Raw genomic sequence first — 14,098 nt, forward strand, 5'->3', positions numbered from 1 at the left:
CTGAATCTATTTGACTTTTATTTAAATAAAGAGCTTTTATGCACTTAAAATCTACAAATAATATTTTTCGAGTGTACTAAATAATGAATATCTGGGTTAAATTGCATAAAATATTCACAAAGTTTGAACAATAATTCAATGAGTATTTAAGATTTTTTAAAACTATCTATTTTAGGAATTACTTTTCCAAGAAAAAATTTTTGATGACTCAAAAATAACTCCCGCACAAATTTTTAAGGCCTGTTTTAAGGTGCTTGATTTATTTTTATCTTCAAACATTTTTGAATTATTTAATTACATATTTACAAACTGACTTCCTTTTTTCTGCAAATTCTTTATAAGACATTCAAAGAAAATTCTATTTCTGTTCTTCACGGAATTAACAAGCTCAAACTAGAACTTCAGCGAAACCTTTGAAGTAGCCCCCCCCATCCCTAAATTGGAAGAAAAATCACTTTGAAGATTCTCCATGGCTAATTGAACCCCCATTTAGCCGTCAAATGGAAATCAATTTGAGAAGTTAATCAAAAAGCTTTAAAGCCCCAAAGCACTCCCAGCATATTAATGATTAATCAAGAGATGCGTTGAGCATAAAAGGGCACTGATGGGTTGCTTCTCTGACCAGTCATGATTGAAGCGCGTAAAACTCGTATTCGTTTTAGGGATTTTGTGGTGATTCCCTACTTTCTCTTTGGCACCATTGGGCTCGTTCCCTTTGACCCACATCCTGGCTATCGGATACCATGGCTGAAGAATCTGTGGTGGTGGTCTTCATACGTCAATCACTTCCTCTGTGTTGTGGGGGAGCTCATTTACTTCTACGTTGCCTGGGAACCAGGCAAAGAGGAGGTTTTTCTGGAGTTTACAGCCCTGGCTCCGTGTACGATCTTCTCAACTATATCAATTATTAAGATGAATATGATTTGGTGGAATAGGAAGAGACTCACGTGGATTGTCAATGAGTTAGAGAGGATTTTTCCAAAGAGTGAAGATGAGCAGAAGGAATATGAAATTATGGAGACACGTCGGCAGTCATACCTTATTATGATTTACTTCTCTGCATCCTACATGATCCTTATTTGGGTCTTTAACCTAATGCCGCTCATTATGTCTTTTATCGACTATGCAGACACAGGAGTTTACAACCGGTTGCTGCCCTACTTCATTTGGTATCCCTTTGACGCCACGAAGGGGAATATGTACATGATTATCTATGCTCAGCAAAATTGGGGTGGATTTGTTGCAATGATCGGTATCCTGGGCACGGATCTCTTCTTTGGGTGCTTCATTACGCAACTCTCAATGCAATTTAAGGTATAGGATGTGTTGCCAACTCTGATAAATCTCTCCCACTCAATTCTGCTGTCCTTTCAGACCCTAGCAAAGCATTTAGCCATAATCACAACTCCCAGGAGGGCTAAAAGATTAAGAAATGCCCGTCTCAAGGAAGCCATTGAGCGACATATCATCCTCATTGATCTCTGCGCTGAAATGGAAAGCATCTACAACTTCTCAATTCTCTGCAATTTCGTCCTGAGCTCCCTCATGATCTGCCTCGTGGGGTTTCAGGCAACAAACCCAGATGTTCACTTTGATATCTGGTTCAAGTACATTGTGTTTCTCATCTGTGCCCTCTGGCAGGTCTTCTGTCTCTGCTACTATGGGAATGTTCTTCAGGAGAGCGTAAGATTGCGTGAAAGAAGGCAAAAGGAGCAAAAAATTCTCCTACAAAATGTTCTCTTTTGCAGAGTCAAAGTATTTCCTCGGGAGCTTTTTCATCTCAGTGGTACAGAGAGGATGCAAAATATCAAAAATGTATCCTGTTGATGATTATGCGTGCTCAGAAGCCACTCAGCCTCACAGCCGGGAAATTCTCCGTTGTCTCCCTTCGGAGCTTCACGGCTGTAAGTCCCCCAAAAATTGAAAGCAAATCAAAGAAATTGTCCTTTAAAATTGATTAATTAATTGATTTTCCTACAGATCCTTAGCACAGCTTTTTCATACTTTACCCTCCTCCGGTCCGTTTACTATGACACTGCAGATCGATCCTCTTTCTAAATTTACATCCTTCCCCCACATTTAACTACATTGTGTGTGTGTGTCCTTTAAAAATAAGGAGCGCAATGGTGGTGGGAGGGTACACCGCCACCTCATTGATTTTCTCCTGCATCGCGCAAAAATTTGCATGTTAAACATTTCGAAGTCATTTTCTCCTCAAAGTGCCCCCCTTTGAGAGCCACTTTGCACGCTCCACACACACCCCCAACGTAACCACAAGAGGTTGCGGCGCTTTGTCTGCTAAGGATTCACCCACCAGGAAGCTATTTAAGCGCTCACCCACGAAGGGATCTGCTCAGTTGTCTCGCAGTGCGGTCTGTGGACGCGGAAAAATTGGAAGAAGAAAAAGTGAAAAGTGAAGAGAAAAATGCATAAAATCCTCAATTGAGTGTGGTGGAGGAATTTATGCAAATGGATTAATCCTTCGGCTCCACCACAAAGGGCCTGCAACGAATTGTCTTCACGTTTTTTTTTTTTTTTTTGAGGATTTATCAGTGAGCTTTTGTGAAGAAAAAATGAAAATTGAATAAAAATTCGTGAGTGTCGTTATTCTTTATATTTAAAAATTAATAAAAGCTTTAAAGCTTTGAAAATATTTAAAAATCCTCTGCAATTTTTAATCTTATGTGGTGTAGTGAAATCTAAATTAATTTTGTGAACGATAACTTGGATAATTTGGACTCAAAGATGATTAAATTATTAAAAAAAAATCTTTCTGAAATAAATTGTTAATGTTTTAATGAATTTTACAATTATAAATTCTAGTGGATGGAAACTTCACTTACTAAAAAAGTATTTTCTTTTAATAAAAAAAAATTTCTAGTTTATTTTTTGTTAATTTTCAACTTTTTTTTTAATCAAATAGCCTTTTAAAAGATTTGTTTAAAAATTGTTTAAATCGTGTTTTTTATCGTAATTGCCTAATGCCTACTAACTTTATTGAGAAGTTTTCTATCAAAATTACTACAAAAAAAAGTTTGAATTTTAGTGAATTATTCTGAATTTCAATTCCTGCAAAGTACGAAGAGGTTCATTTAAAGATTTTCTTTTAAGCTTTAATTATAGGTACGTATTTTATTAAACCAGATTTGTCCATTTTAGTTGCGCTCTGCAATTTTGCTTTAAATGCATAAAAATGATTTAAAAAATCATAAAAATCGAAAAGATTTGGTTAAAGAAAGAATTTTGGAAATTCCTTCATGAAATTTTAAGTAAATCGAATAAAAATTGATTCTTCTGAACAATTTTGAAGACAGACTTCCTGAATATTTTTTAAATATTTTCTGGACAATAATCTGGGTTAAAATTGGTGATTTTCTTAATCATAAAAAAAATATTTTTTACATAGGTATATAAAAACCTTTCTATTTCAAGGTTGTTTTTTTTCTATTTCTGGAAAAAAATCTTTAATCTTTTCCTTTGGAAAATTTTTGCAACAAAAAAATTTTTTAACATAAGAAAATTTAATTAATTTCTTAAGTGTATAAATAAAGGAAATTGGTTTGCATTATTATGTTTTAATTTTATAATGTTGCCCATGGTGCCCTAAAAATTAGAAAAAAGAAAATCTTGAAATAATCCATCATTATAAGCTCAAGTCTTTGATTTATGATCTTAAAGAAAAATGAGAAAAATTAGGGAATCGTCTGACTTTCTCCTCCTTTTAAAGAAAAAAATCTTTGTTAAAATTTTCTAATGATTTTAATTTTCTTAAAGCTTTAAAAACATTTTGAAACTTTTCTTCATCCATTCCTTTCAATCTTGCTTCGGAGATAAACTTTCCTTTTGCTTACCTCCTCAATTAAAATTTTTCTGTGTCATGCAGTGAATATAAAGAAGCTTCCTGACCGGATAATTTAAATCCTCAATTTATTGTCTTCATCACTGCTCTAAAGAATTGTGGTACTTCCTGGTACTGCTGAACAACAAAAAAAAAAGCTCCTCCAATACAAAAAAAAAGTCTGTCGAGTCAGCCAAGCTTCATGCTCCTCCTCATCGTGGAGATCCACGGAGGAGATTGATGATGACATTGTCTGTGTGTCTGTGCGAGAGATGGGGAGGAAGTTGTTTAAAGAAGCTGCACCGCTAATCGCTGACGAGGCTGATTTACTCAAGGACCCTCTCTCGGTCGCGGAGTAACTAGGACATTGTTCGTACGCCCACACGGTGCGGGCTACACCACATATCGTCAAGTGGCTGCCACCACCTCCCGCCGCAGGAAAAAAAAAAGTTGAGGTGGAGAGTCTCTCCTCAATCTGCTAATTCTCCATCCATTGCGCGCAGTCTGGATGCTCCTCAGTGACGACATTTGTTCTCAAAACGCCGCTGATCCTAAAAGTAATTTTCCCGATACGCCATGTTCCGGAGAATTTTCTTCGGGGCTCTGTGTCTTCTTGCTGATTTCAACGTCAGGAGCTGCAGTGGGGAGCATCAGTGAGTAAAATTGTGGAATCATTTAGCACAAAGGGGCGTTTCTTTTAATTCTCTTTAGTTCTTTCAGGACGGGCTTAACATTCAACGACATCCTTCCGGAGGATCACAAGAGCTACGATAAGATGCGTCCACCGAAGAAGGAGGGTAGCCCAACAACTGTCTTCTTCCACGTAACCGTCATGGGTTTGGATTCCATCGATGAGACTTCAATGGTCAGTCTCAGGAATTCCTAAAAGATCTTTAAAAAAATAATTCTTTGCATTTGTTCCCAGACCTATGCGGCGGATATTTTCTTCGCTCAAACGTGGAAGGATCACCGGCTGCGTTTGCCTGAGAATATGACGTCAGAGTATCGTTTGCTGGAAGTGGAGTGGCTGAAGCACATGTGGCGCCCGGATAGCTTCTTCAAGAATGCCAAATCCGTTACATTTCAAACAATGACCATCCCCAATCACTACATGTGGCTCTACAAGGACAAGACAATCCTCTACATGGTGAAGCTCACGCTGCGTCTCTCGTGCGCTATGAACTTTATCATCTACCCTCACGATACGCAGGAGTGTAAACTGCAGATGGAGAGCTGTGAGTGGCCAGGAAGTTGCTAAAGAAGTCCTTCCTATTGATTTTCCTGAGGAAATTGTTTCTTTCAGTGTCTCACACGACGGATGATATGATCTTCCAATGGGATCCGGATGTACCGCTCGTTGTGGATGAGAACATTGAGCTGCCTCAGCTAGCACTGGTGAGGAATTACACGGCTGATTGTACTCAAGTCTACTCTACAGGTCAGAACCAAAAGAGGAAGAATATTTTTGAAGATATTCCAGATCCACGAATTAAAACAATTTTTTTTAATTTCTTAACTTTATTATTCATTTTCTTTCAAATTAATATCTATTTTTCAGGGAATTTTACATGCTTGGAAGTTGTCTTTGTGCTGAAACGCCGTCTGGGGTACTACCTGTTCCACACCTACGTCCCTACGTGCTTGATCGTCATCATGTCGGTGAGAAAAATCACGCAAAGAAAATCCTTTCAATCTGTTTTCTTTTACCATCATCGTCATAAAAAATACTTCTGCTACTCAAAAGAAATCCCAAGAACTTCCTAAACCTTCTTGGATACTTCCTGAGACTCCTCGATTCTTCATGATCGGGAATTTTTCCTTTGCAGTGGGTTAGTTTTTGGATTAAACCTGAAGCCGCTCCAGCTCGCGTAACTCTCGGTGTTACGAGCTTACTGACTCTCTCGACGCAGCACGCTAAATCCCAGGCATCCCTGCCACCAGTGTCCTACCTGAAGGCCGTGGATGCTTTCATGTCTGTCTGCACGATGTTAGTACTCGTTCAGGATTCACCAAAACCCCTCAATTTCCCGGAATTCTCAACAAATTCTAAAATTTTCTTCCAGATTCGTCTTCATGGCACTCATGGAGTACTGCTTGGTTAATATTGTTCTGGGTGATACACCACCCCCAAAGACATCCTCCTCGGAGAAAGGAGACAAAATGTATGAATTGTCTTCGAAGGGACGCTACAGCATTTCCAGGAACTCCGTAAGATGCTTCAAATGAAAGCTAAACAGAAGAAATAAAAATATTAAATTTTCTTTTCCTGCAGATAGCTAGGCAGGAGCGGGAGAATTCCACTGATGGAGGCGTCCCGTGGATTCAGCGTCAGGAGAACAGTATGCTCCTGAATGCTCCACAAGCATTACCACCTCAATTGCCGCTTGAAGTACCGCCGGAAGGTGAAAAACAAGACCCACCGAAGCTCACTCCTGCTCAGATTCGTCTCCGGCGAGCAATCAACATCGATCGCTTCTCACGCGTCTTCTTCCCCTTCCTCTTTACTGTCCTCAACTGCACCTACTGGTACATGTTCTATGAGTATCTGTAATTGGGGTATTTTGGGAGAGGAGCAGATATAATCAAATGCAAAATGATTGCGAGAAATCTTTGTCCGGGAGAAAATTTCCAGTCAATTTGAAGCACACGACGAAGCGCCAAAGGGCTAGCCAATGTTCCCTCATAGGGTGACCTCCAGTTTGGGATTTTTTTGTGTTAGAAATGAAACAAAGAAGAAAAAAACTAGTCAGGAAATCCATCAAATTAGCCCCAAGAGAAATTGTAGAGAATAAAAGAAAAAAAAGTCATCTCTTCAGCCTGTTTATTTCCTCACACATCCTGGAAATACAATGGATCTTTTTCTTAGAACTTCATCCTGTGTGGGTACTGCGACGAGTGGAGACGGAAGAGGGCCTTGAGGTACTGCGAGATAACCTTACGGTCAGTCCTCTTTCGCAGGGCATCCTTAATAGCTCCATCAACGACCTTCTGGTCCTCCTTTCGCTGCTCCGATGGGACGTACTGCTCCTTCTTCTGCGCAAAGATGTCACCCTCGGCACGGCGGGTCTTCTTCTTGGCTGCCCGCTTGAAGTACTTGTCATCAATGTGGGCAGGGAGCTTGAATTTGCCCAAGTTGACCACGGTCTTCGTTGCAATCACATACCTCTGCGAAATCCTGCGCATTGGGCATCCATTGAGGAAGTATGGGCCATTGACGAGAAGCAGCCCCGATGGGAGAACCTTCAGGAGAACAACACGTTTCGCCTGGTGCCGTCCAGCGAGGAGAATGAGCACACGTCCGGGAACCATGGTATTGCGTGTCTTCCGGACATGATTGCGGAACAACTGACGGGCAGGGCGCTTCTGCACACGCGGCTTGGTTGGGTAGTATGCCTTGGGTTTCTGCAGCTTCACCACACGCTCACCCCCGTTGTTGGCCCCACCGATTTTCTTAGTCACCGTAATGGCGACTTTCGGCTTCGGGGTCTTGGGAGTTTTTGGTCCCTTGAAACGGAACAATGCCTTACGTTTGAAGTTCTGCGAATGCGAATATCGCATTATTCCACATCCCAAGTCATAGTTCTTGGCCTTGGCGAACTTCTTTGGGGCCTTTTTAACACCCTTTTTCACTGTTTCTGTTGGAGCCATCGCAACAACACGTGTAATGCGAACAAACTTTTTGATGGAAAAGGATTGAGGTTATCCAGCTGTCATACCAAGTACGTAAAAATACGGCAGGTGGCAGCAGTCACAAAACACCCAAAAAGAAAACAAAAATATCGCCTAAAATTCCAAAATGTTTTTAAAAATATTAAATTAAAGTAATTTTACTTATTTGTTGTGCTTATACATTAATGTTTTCTACATGTTTTATTTTATGTGCAAATGTGTAAGCATAACTTCTTTATTAATTCAAAAATATTGAAAAACAATTTTATAACCTCAAAATTTTTATAAATATTTTTGCAATTTCTTTTGTTTTTAGCATTTTATCTTAATTTTTGGGTGAAAAATGACTACGCCGATTGTTCCAGCAGTTGAGTTTCATCTGATAAATAACATCACCGTCCGGGTACCTGCCTTATCACTCCCACTCATTCAACAAGTGCCCCAGGAAGTACTTCCAGGCGAAGAAAATGCTCAAGAAACTCAAAAAATTGATGGAGAATCTCAACAAATCCAACAAATTGTCGAGGAACAAGACAAGAGCTGTGATACTGAAAACCCCAAAAATATCAACATTCCAAGCAAAGAAAGCAAAGGAGAAGACAGTAAAACTACATCCTGTGATCAGAATTTCATCCAGAAAAAAGAGGGAAAGAAATCAAAATCTCAGAAAGGAAGGAAAGTAAAAAATGAGAAGCAGAGTTGCAAAGATTGTACGAAGGAATTCTCTTCAATTGCTGAAAAGCACCTTCATCGAATGAAGGATCATGAAGTACCTGCCAGGAAGTCCCATCAATGCTGCTTCTGTGAAAGTTATTTTGATGAGAAATCATCCTTCATTAGGCACATCTTCGTTCACGCTAATGCGGATTTCTTTGAGTGTCCAGACTGTTCAGCAATTTTCATTGAAATTGGGCTACTTCTGGAGCATCTGGAGAGTCATGAAAAATACGAAGAAGGTCCATCAGAAGGGCACCAAACAATTTGTTCGTCAGATGATGAAAGGGTTTGTCCGGGAAGTCCTGAGATAGCATCAGAAGAGCCCCCAGAAGTGAAATCAAAGGAATTGCAGGGTAATTTGGAATGGCAGAAGCGCGATAATAAAATCCGCCCCTTCAGCTGTAATATCTGTGGGCGCTCCTTCACAATGTCCGGAACTCTGGCGTTGCACATGAAGCGTCATCTCGGTATCCGCCCTCATGAATGCCCTGAATGTGGCTGGAAGTTTGCCCAGTCGAGTGATCTGCAGAAGCACATGCGGAAGCACACAGGAGATCGTCCCTACAAATGCGATTTTTGCGGATTAGCCTTCAGTCAGCACAGGAATCTCAAGGTATGCGTTTGCAGGAAAGGCAACTGGTATGGATTTTCATTGATCATTGATTTTCATCCACAGAATCACAAGAAGATGCACACAGAGAAGCCGAGTCGCTGCAAATACTGCTTCAAGGATTTTGCCATTGATACGAGTCTCATGGCGCACATGAAGAAGCACGAAGGCCCTGATGCAGAACCTTGTGAAGTGTGTGGAATTCCCTTCACACAGGCAAGAGATCTCGAGCATCATCGCCGGAAGCATCACCGGGAGAGTCGCCCACACGGCTGTCAAAGTTGTGGGAAGAATTTCGGCAAAAAAGCTGATCTGTTGAAGCACGAAAGAATCCACACGGGTGAGAAGCCCTTCGTCTGCACACTCTGTCATAAATCCTTCACACATCCAACAAGTCTCCGGAACCACAAAATGGTCCATACGGAGAGAAACCCTTCCAGTGCACCGTCTGTGGGCATGCTTTTGGTTTTGCTGGGAATCTCAAGGTTCACATGCGATCACACAGTGGGGAACGTCCTTTCCCCTGTCCCATCTGCCAGAGATCTTTTGCCCGCACGGCCAATCTCAATGAACACATAAAAATCCACACTGGAGAGAAATCCTACAGATGTGACGTCTGCGGCAAAGCCTTCACGAACTCCTCGACATTTTCCAAGCATAAGAAAATCCACACAGGCATCCGCCCCCATTCATGCCCCCTCTGCCCAAAAGCCTTCCTCCAGCACGCCCATCTGGCCAAACACCTCCGCATCCACACCGGTGAGAAACCCTACAAATGCACTGTCTGTGGGAAATTCTTCCGACGCACAGACACCCTCTCGAGTCACATGAAGACTCATCGAGATGTTGCCAAAGAACTTCCCGTCGAAGATTTGCAATTCACTTTCGAACCACCTGCAAATGCTGCTCTTCCTGATGCTCCTGGAAGGATTCTCATTGAACCCCAAGAAGGTGGAACCTTTGATCCCTCCTCAAGCTCCACGCCGCTTCTCATTACTCACCTCTAGTGCAATAGGAAAAGAGAGTCCATTGTTTTATGTTCCTTCAAAAGGAAACATTTGGGAGATTTTTATTTTCTCCTCTCTCTAAAACTCTAAAAACAATCACGATATCGCGTGGAATAAAATACGTGGAGATTTACGAAGATTTACAGAGTTTGTGGTGTGTCTGTGTGGGTGGATGCTATGAATGATTCCCCATGGATCTCACTGCTTCCCAGTCAGTATTCCGGAAGAAGGCATGCGTAAGGATTTCATCAATGCCAAATCTCTCGCTGGGATTCACCTGAAGCAGCTGCAGGAAGAGAAAAGAGAACAGATAAGTTTATTCCTTCTTTTAAATTTTAATTAAATTGATTTAATATTTATTTTATTAATAAAAATTATTTAAATAAACAAAAGATTAGCGATGCGTGCGTAACTATCTCTCAGTTCTCTCTCTCAAAAAAGATGAAGATTAGAAGCTTAATGGAAAATTTATTTTGAATACTTTATCGCAGAAAAGAAAACAAACAAAAAGGGGTAATGTCGGTAGAGTTTGAAGACAGATAAGAGAATTTATATTTTTAGCTATTGCTTAAAGGAAAAAATCAAGGGGTGGTTATCTGGCGAATATTTTGGTTTTTTAAGCGAATCATCCGAAAATGAATATTATTTGCTAAAAACCGAACAACTCAAAACCGAAAAAAAATCCAAAAACGTATGTAGGAATTTTTTATTTAAAATTTAGTCTCATTTTTAGGCTTTCCAGATTTTTTAAAGTTTTGTTCCTCAACTGTGCTATCTTGGAACTGAAAAACAAATATTTATCAGCTTGAATTTGGTCTTTTTTCAGCATTTAAGGCTTAGACTTTTGGAGTAGATTCTGATAAAATCTTTTCTTTTCTTTCCTAACAACTAAAAATTTACTGTAAGATTTTGACAGATGGGTGTTTTTAAACTATTTTATTGTCGTTCTAGAAAAGAAAAACAAAGTGTTGTCCAGGAAAGTGGTCAGAAAGATCTCTGAAGAGGCCTGAAAAAGTAATTTTCCTTCAAAAATACGATTAAAGGTAGGAACAAAATGTCAAAATTCTATAAGATTTTTTCCGGAATACCAAAAATCTTATAAAATTGACGATTTGTAAGAAAAGAAGAGATTTTTATCAGAATCTACCCTTTATATGTGAATTTCCTTGGTGAATCATATGAATATTAGTGAATACAATCTGAATATTTCCAAAGATCCGAATAATTTCGTCCAGATAAATTCCTCTTGGGAACAAATTTTTGAAAAATATTTTAAGGAATTTAATTTTTATTTATTTTCTTTTGAAATATAAACGAATATTGTCGATTCTTGCAAGAATTTTAAACTCAAAGTGATTTTTTTTTATAAATAGAGGAAGCTAGGGTTAAAAATTATAAATTTTAAAAATAATAAGCGACTTCTTTGGGGCTAAATGAGTCATTGACGAACAATTCATTTTCTCAGAAATTATTAATCGCAAGTCTAATTGTAGACATTTCAATTATTAGATAAGATAGTATTTAATTTTATTTGAGAGCTTCCGATATCTTTTATCTATTCTTTTTCATTTATTTTCTTTTAATTTACAAGTTTTTATGATTTTTCGGGATTCAGTAAGATCCAATTTGATTTATTTAGCCCCATAAATTACTGAAAAACTCAATTTTCTCACTAAAAAGCTTTTTTTTGCTCTGCTAAAGAGGCTACAAACCCCCCTCACTACTCCACAACACCCACATTATGTAAAAAAACAAAACATTTACAAAAAGTTATGAAATAACTTACCCCATCAATGAGCGCTCTTGCCTCATCGGAAATTTCCACTTCGGGATATTGCACCTCGTAGTAGTTAAACATCTCCCCGGGATGGAGAACCGTGAAGGTGGTCTGCGTGAGAATCTCATAGAGAATGACCCCAACAGTCCACCAGTCTGAGACTTCAGTGAGTGGCCTCTCGGGAGCCACGTAGCCCCCATCCATGGCGTCCTGCCGCAGAAAGCGTTCCGTTGCATTGGGGCGACAGTAGAAGTAGGTAAGTAGAAGCTGCCCACCCGAACCCAGTAGCAGATTGTCCGGATGGAGATCACAGCAAATGACATTGTGACGATGCAGAGCATCCACCGCAATCACCAATTCCCTGGCCCATTGCCGGACACATCCTTCCGGAATGGGGTGTTTCTTTGGTGTTTTAGGTCTTTCTGCAAATTCCTTCAGCGGATCATTTCGTGGATCTTTGTCTGTTTGTGGTGATGAGTCATTGAATTCGTTAAGATTTAGATCTTTTGTCTCTCGAGGTGGATTCTCTGTTTCTTTATTTTGATTCTCTGTCTCATTGTTTTGATTTTCCGTCCCTTTAATTGAATTCTCTGCAGCTTCAGGAGAATTTTTCTCCACATCAGGTAACTTTTCAATTTCTCTCAGAAGATTTTCCTCATCTTCCGGAAGATTCTCCAACTCCTCGGGAATGTTTTGCAGCACTGGAGGAAGTGCAATGTCATCAACTTCATTCCCAATCCCTTTGGATTGTCTAAGTGTGCTTGATACTGATTTAAGGAGTGATTTAGCGCAGTGTACTAAATCCAGGACGTCCATATCTTTGGAGAGAATTTCAAAAGACGGCGGGCGGTACGTTGCTCCCTCCTCTGAGGTTGATTCTTCTGTTTCAGTGTCTTCAATAGTTTCCGGAGCATTTTTAATTGCTTCCTCACCTGAAGATTCTTCTTTTGGCTTCTCATCCAGCTCCTCCTTCGTGGGTATTTCCGGAACATCTTGATACTCTCCTGGTGTGAAATTACGAATGTAGTCGTAGAGTTTCCCCCCAGGTGCTTGATGCAGAAGTAGGTAGATGGAAGATTCTGATTGGAAATATGCCACAAGGGGTACCATGTAGGGAATTTTGTGTGGAAGGAATGCTCCGAGGAATAAGTAACTGCTTGGAGGCTTTTCAATTGCCTTCATTATGTAGATTTTCTTATCCGTGGTGTCCTGCACCTGCATCACTGTTTCAACGATTTGAATCACTTTGTAGCGTGAAAGGTGCGCCAGGGGACGTTCCAGGGAGTACGGTTGAGTTTCTGTGGGTGAGAATGGATGAGGTTTCTTCACGATGTGATTCTCACAGATACTTTCAGCTCGTTTTAGGTACTTTGTGGCCTTCTCCTTGGCCATTTGCTGTCGCTCCACATCGTTGTCTTGCTTAGCACCCACTAGGAGGGTATCAATGCCCTTTTTGTAGCTCTCAAAGCTCTCCTGGTACTTCCCATTGACCTCTGCCTGCATTGCCCGACTGAATTCCACAGCAGCATCGAAAAAGTAATCAATATCCTGGGAAATACTGAGTTGAAGGGATAACTGATGATTGCTTGCCACCGATGGTTCTCGTGCAAGTGACCCAATGGACCCTTCGTCACTCACTACAGAATCCCTTCTGGACAGATCACTCCCGCCGTTCCCCAGCGTGTCTACGGAAACGGTTGAAATGGAATCCACGCAATCAAATGGCAGAATATCACTTTCTGCCTCCGAATCTCGCGTTGGGTCAATAAGAGCTATTTCCGATTGGAAAGGAATGGATAAATCCTTGCAAATCTCAGCAATATTCCCTCCTCTTTTGTGATTCGGTGAAACGTTCGGGGTATGCCCACCACGGAGGAATTTCACAAAAACCTCACTCGTATACAATGCCGGATGGATTGAGATGAATTCCAATAAGTCCAAAATATACTGACGCCTCTCACTAATCACCTCCGTATCGAATCTCCGGAAGAAGTAGGAATCCTCGAGCTTTGGCAGCTTCCCCGACAACTTCAGCGCACGATGCTTACGATGTATCTCCCTGTAGAGAGTCTTAATCTCACTAAAGCGCTTCCATACAGTGACACATGACAGTGCTTCGGGAACGTATCTCGGGAATATCTACATTTAGCACAATTTATACAAATAAATAAACATTTCATGAATGGGGAGATAAAGAGCAAAAAGAGTTATTTGTGACTCACAATTGATGTTATTTTGTAGATTGTGTAGCCCTTTTTGTGTCGCGAGACGTCGTTTATTGAGAAACTGTGTACCCAACCCTCCTCCCCGGCTGCCATTGTCATCTCCCGGATGATCTTTCGGCATCCAGATCACTTCCGGGAGGGGAGAATTCGAGAAAAATTCAACTCGCGGAAATTCTTTGAAAAATTTTTGCAAAAACAAACACTGCTGGATAAATTCGCAGTAGGCTGAAGTTTTTACAATAGAAATTGGAATAT

At 40.3% G+C, this 14,098-nt stretch overlaps 5 protein-coding genes across 12 annotated transcripts; 3 read left to right on the plus strand and 2 right to left on the minus strand.

The window, feature by feature from the left end:
• Window positions 1–627: 627 nt before the first annotated feature.
• On the plus strand, window positions 628–2,885 carry LOC129790372 (odorant receptor 85c-like). The gene is made up of 4 exons (XM_055827890.1): window positions 628–1,314; window positions 1,375–1,683; window positions 1,749–1,904; window positions 1,981–2,885. Exons 1-4 carry the CDS (start codon window positions 628–630, stop codon window positions 2,056–2,058), a joined length of 1,230 nt encoding a protein of 409 aa, XP_055683865.1. The 3' UTR covers window positions 2,059–2,885.
• LOC129787147 (glycine receptor subunit alpha-2) lies at window positions 2,352–6,653 on the plus strand. Of its 8 annotated transcripts, none has more exons than XM_055822492.1 (9): window positions 2,352–3,123; window positions 3,884–4,491; window positions 4,559–4,703; window positions 4,764–5,073; window positions 5,142–5,276; window positions 5,397–5,497; window positions 5,665–5,825; window positions 5,902–6,046; window positions 6,111–6,653. In XM_055822492.1, the coding sequence occupies exons 2-9, from the start codon at window positions 4,415–4,417 to the stop codon at window positions 6,387–6,389; spliced, it is 1,353 nt and encodes a 450-aa protein (XP_055678467.1). In that variant the 5' UTR covers window positions 2,352–3,123; window positions 3,884–4,414; the 3' UTR covers window positions 6,390–6,653. The 8 variants fall into 8 exon arrangements, with proteins under 8 accessions (XP_055678467.1, XP_055678466.1, XP_055678469.1 ...); XM_055822491.1 differs by having other exon boundaries at window positions 2,352–2,594; XM_055822494.1 differs by having other exon boundaries at window positions 2,356–3,086.
• LOC129787158 (60S ribosomal protein L6) lies at window positions 6,643–7,552 on the minus strand. The gene has a single exon (XM_055822513.1). It carries the CDS (start codon window positions 7,484–7,486, stop codon window positions 6,701–6,703), a length of 786 nt encoding a protein of 261 aa, XP_055678488.1. The 5' UTR covers window positions 7,487–7,552; the 3' UTR covers window positions 6,643–6,700.
• Window positions 7,553–7,585: 33 nt separating this feature from the next.
• LOC129787127 (gastrula zinc finger protein XlCGF26.1-like) lies at window positions 7,586–9,978 on the plus strand. The gene is given in 4 exon segments (XM_055822462.1): window positions 7,586–7,727; window positions 7,824–8,837; window positions 8,901–9,258; window positions 9,261–9,978. Coding segments are annotated over 3 exon segments (1,926 nt in total). The 5' UTR covers window positions 7,586–7,727; window positions 7,824–7,850; the 3' UTR covers window positions 9,842–9,978.
• On the minus strand, window positions 9,864–14,079 carry LOC129787119 (ribosomal protein S6 kinase delta-1). Its single transcript, XM_055822448.1, has 3 exons — window positions 13,841–14,079; window positions 11,628–13,757; window positions 9,864–10,127 (listed from the first exon to the last, which is right to left on the minus strand). Exons 1-3 carry the CDS (start codon window positions 13,940–13,942, stop codon window positions 10,017–10,019), a joined length of 2,343 nt encoding a protein of 780 aa, XP_055678423.1. The 5' UTR covers window positions 13,943–14,079; the 3' UTR covers window positions 9,864–10,016.
• Window positions 14,080–14,098: the final 19 nt, after the last annotated feature.

This window comes from Lutzomyia longipalpis, chromosome 1, assembly GCF_024334085.1.
Source record: "Lutzomyia longipalpis isolate SR_M1_2022 chromosome 1, ASM2433408v1".
Taxonomy (NCBI): Eukaryota; Metazoa; Arthropoda; class Insecta; order Diptera; family Psychodidae; genus Lutzomyia; species Lutzomyia longipalpis.

Excerpts from the sequence above, each read along its gene's own strand:
- LOC129787147 (XM_055822489.1), top strand. The coding sequence starts at position 4,415 with ATGTTCCGGAGAATTTTCTTCGGGGCTCTGTGTCTTCTTGCTGATTTC. Across the intron at positions 4,704-4,763 it reads CCATCGATGAGACTTCAATG|ACCTATGCGGCGGATATTTT; the intron begins GTCAGTCTCAGG and ends ATTTGTTCCCAG. Across the intron at positions 5,826-5,901 it reads TTCATGTCTGTCTGCACGAT|ATTCGTCTTCATGGCACTCA; the intron begins GTTAGTACTCGT and ends ATTTTCTTCCAG.
- LOC129787119 (XM_055822448.1), bottom strand. The coding sequence starts at position 13,942 with ATGACAATGGCAGCCGGGGAGGAGGGTTGGGTACACAGTTTCTCAATA. Across the intron at positions 13,758-13,840 it reads TCTACAAAATAACATCAATT|ATATTCCCGAGATACGTTCC; the intron begins GTGAGTCACAAA and ends TGCTAAATGTAG. Across the intron at positions 10,128-11,627 it reads CAAGAGCGCTCATTGATGGG|CTGCTTCAGGTGAATCCCAG; the intron begins GTAAGTTATTTC and ends CTCTTCCTGCAG.
- LOC129790372 (XM_055827890.1), top strand. The coding sequence starts at position 628 with ATGATTGAAGCGCGTAAAACTCGTATTCGTTTTAGGGATTTTGTGGTG. Across the intron at positions 1,684-1,748 it reads GGAATGTTCTTCAGGAGAGC|AGTCAAAGTATTTCCTCGGG; the intron begins GTAAGATTGCGT and ends TCTCTTTTGCAG. Across the intron at positions 1,905-1,980 it reads CCCTTCGGAGCTTCACGGCT|ATCCTTAGCACAGCTTTTTC; the intron begins GTAAGTCCCCCA and ends ATTTTCCTACAG.
- LOC129787158 (XM_055822513.1), bottom strand. The coding sequence starts at position 7,486 with ATGGCTCCAACAGAAACAGTGAAAAAGGGTGTTAAAAAGGCCCCAAAG.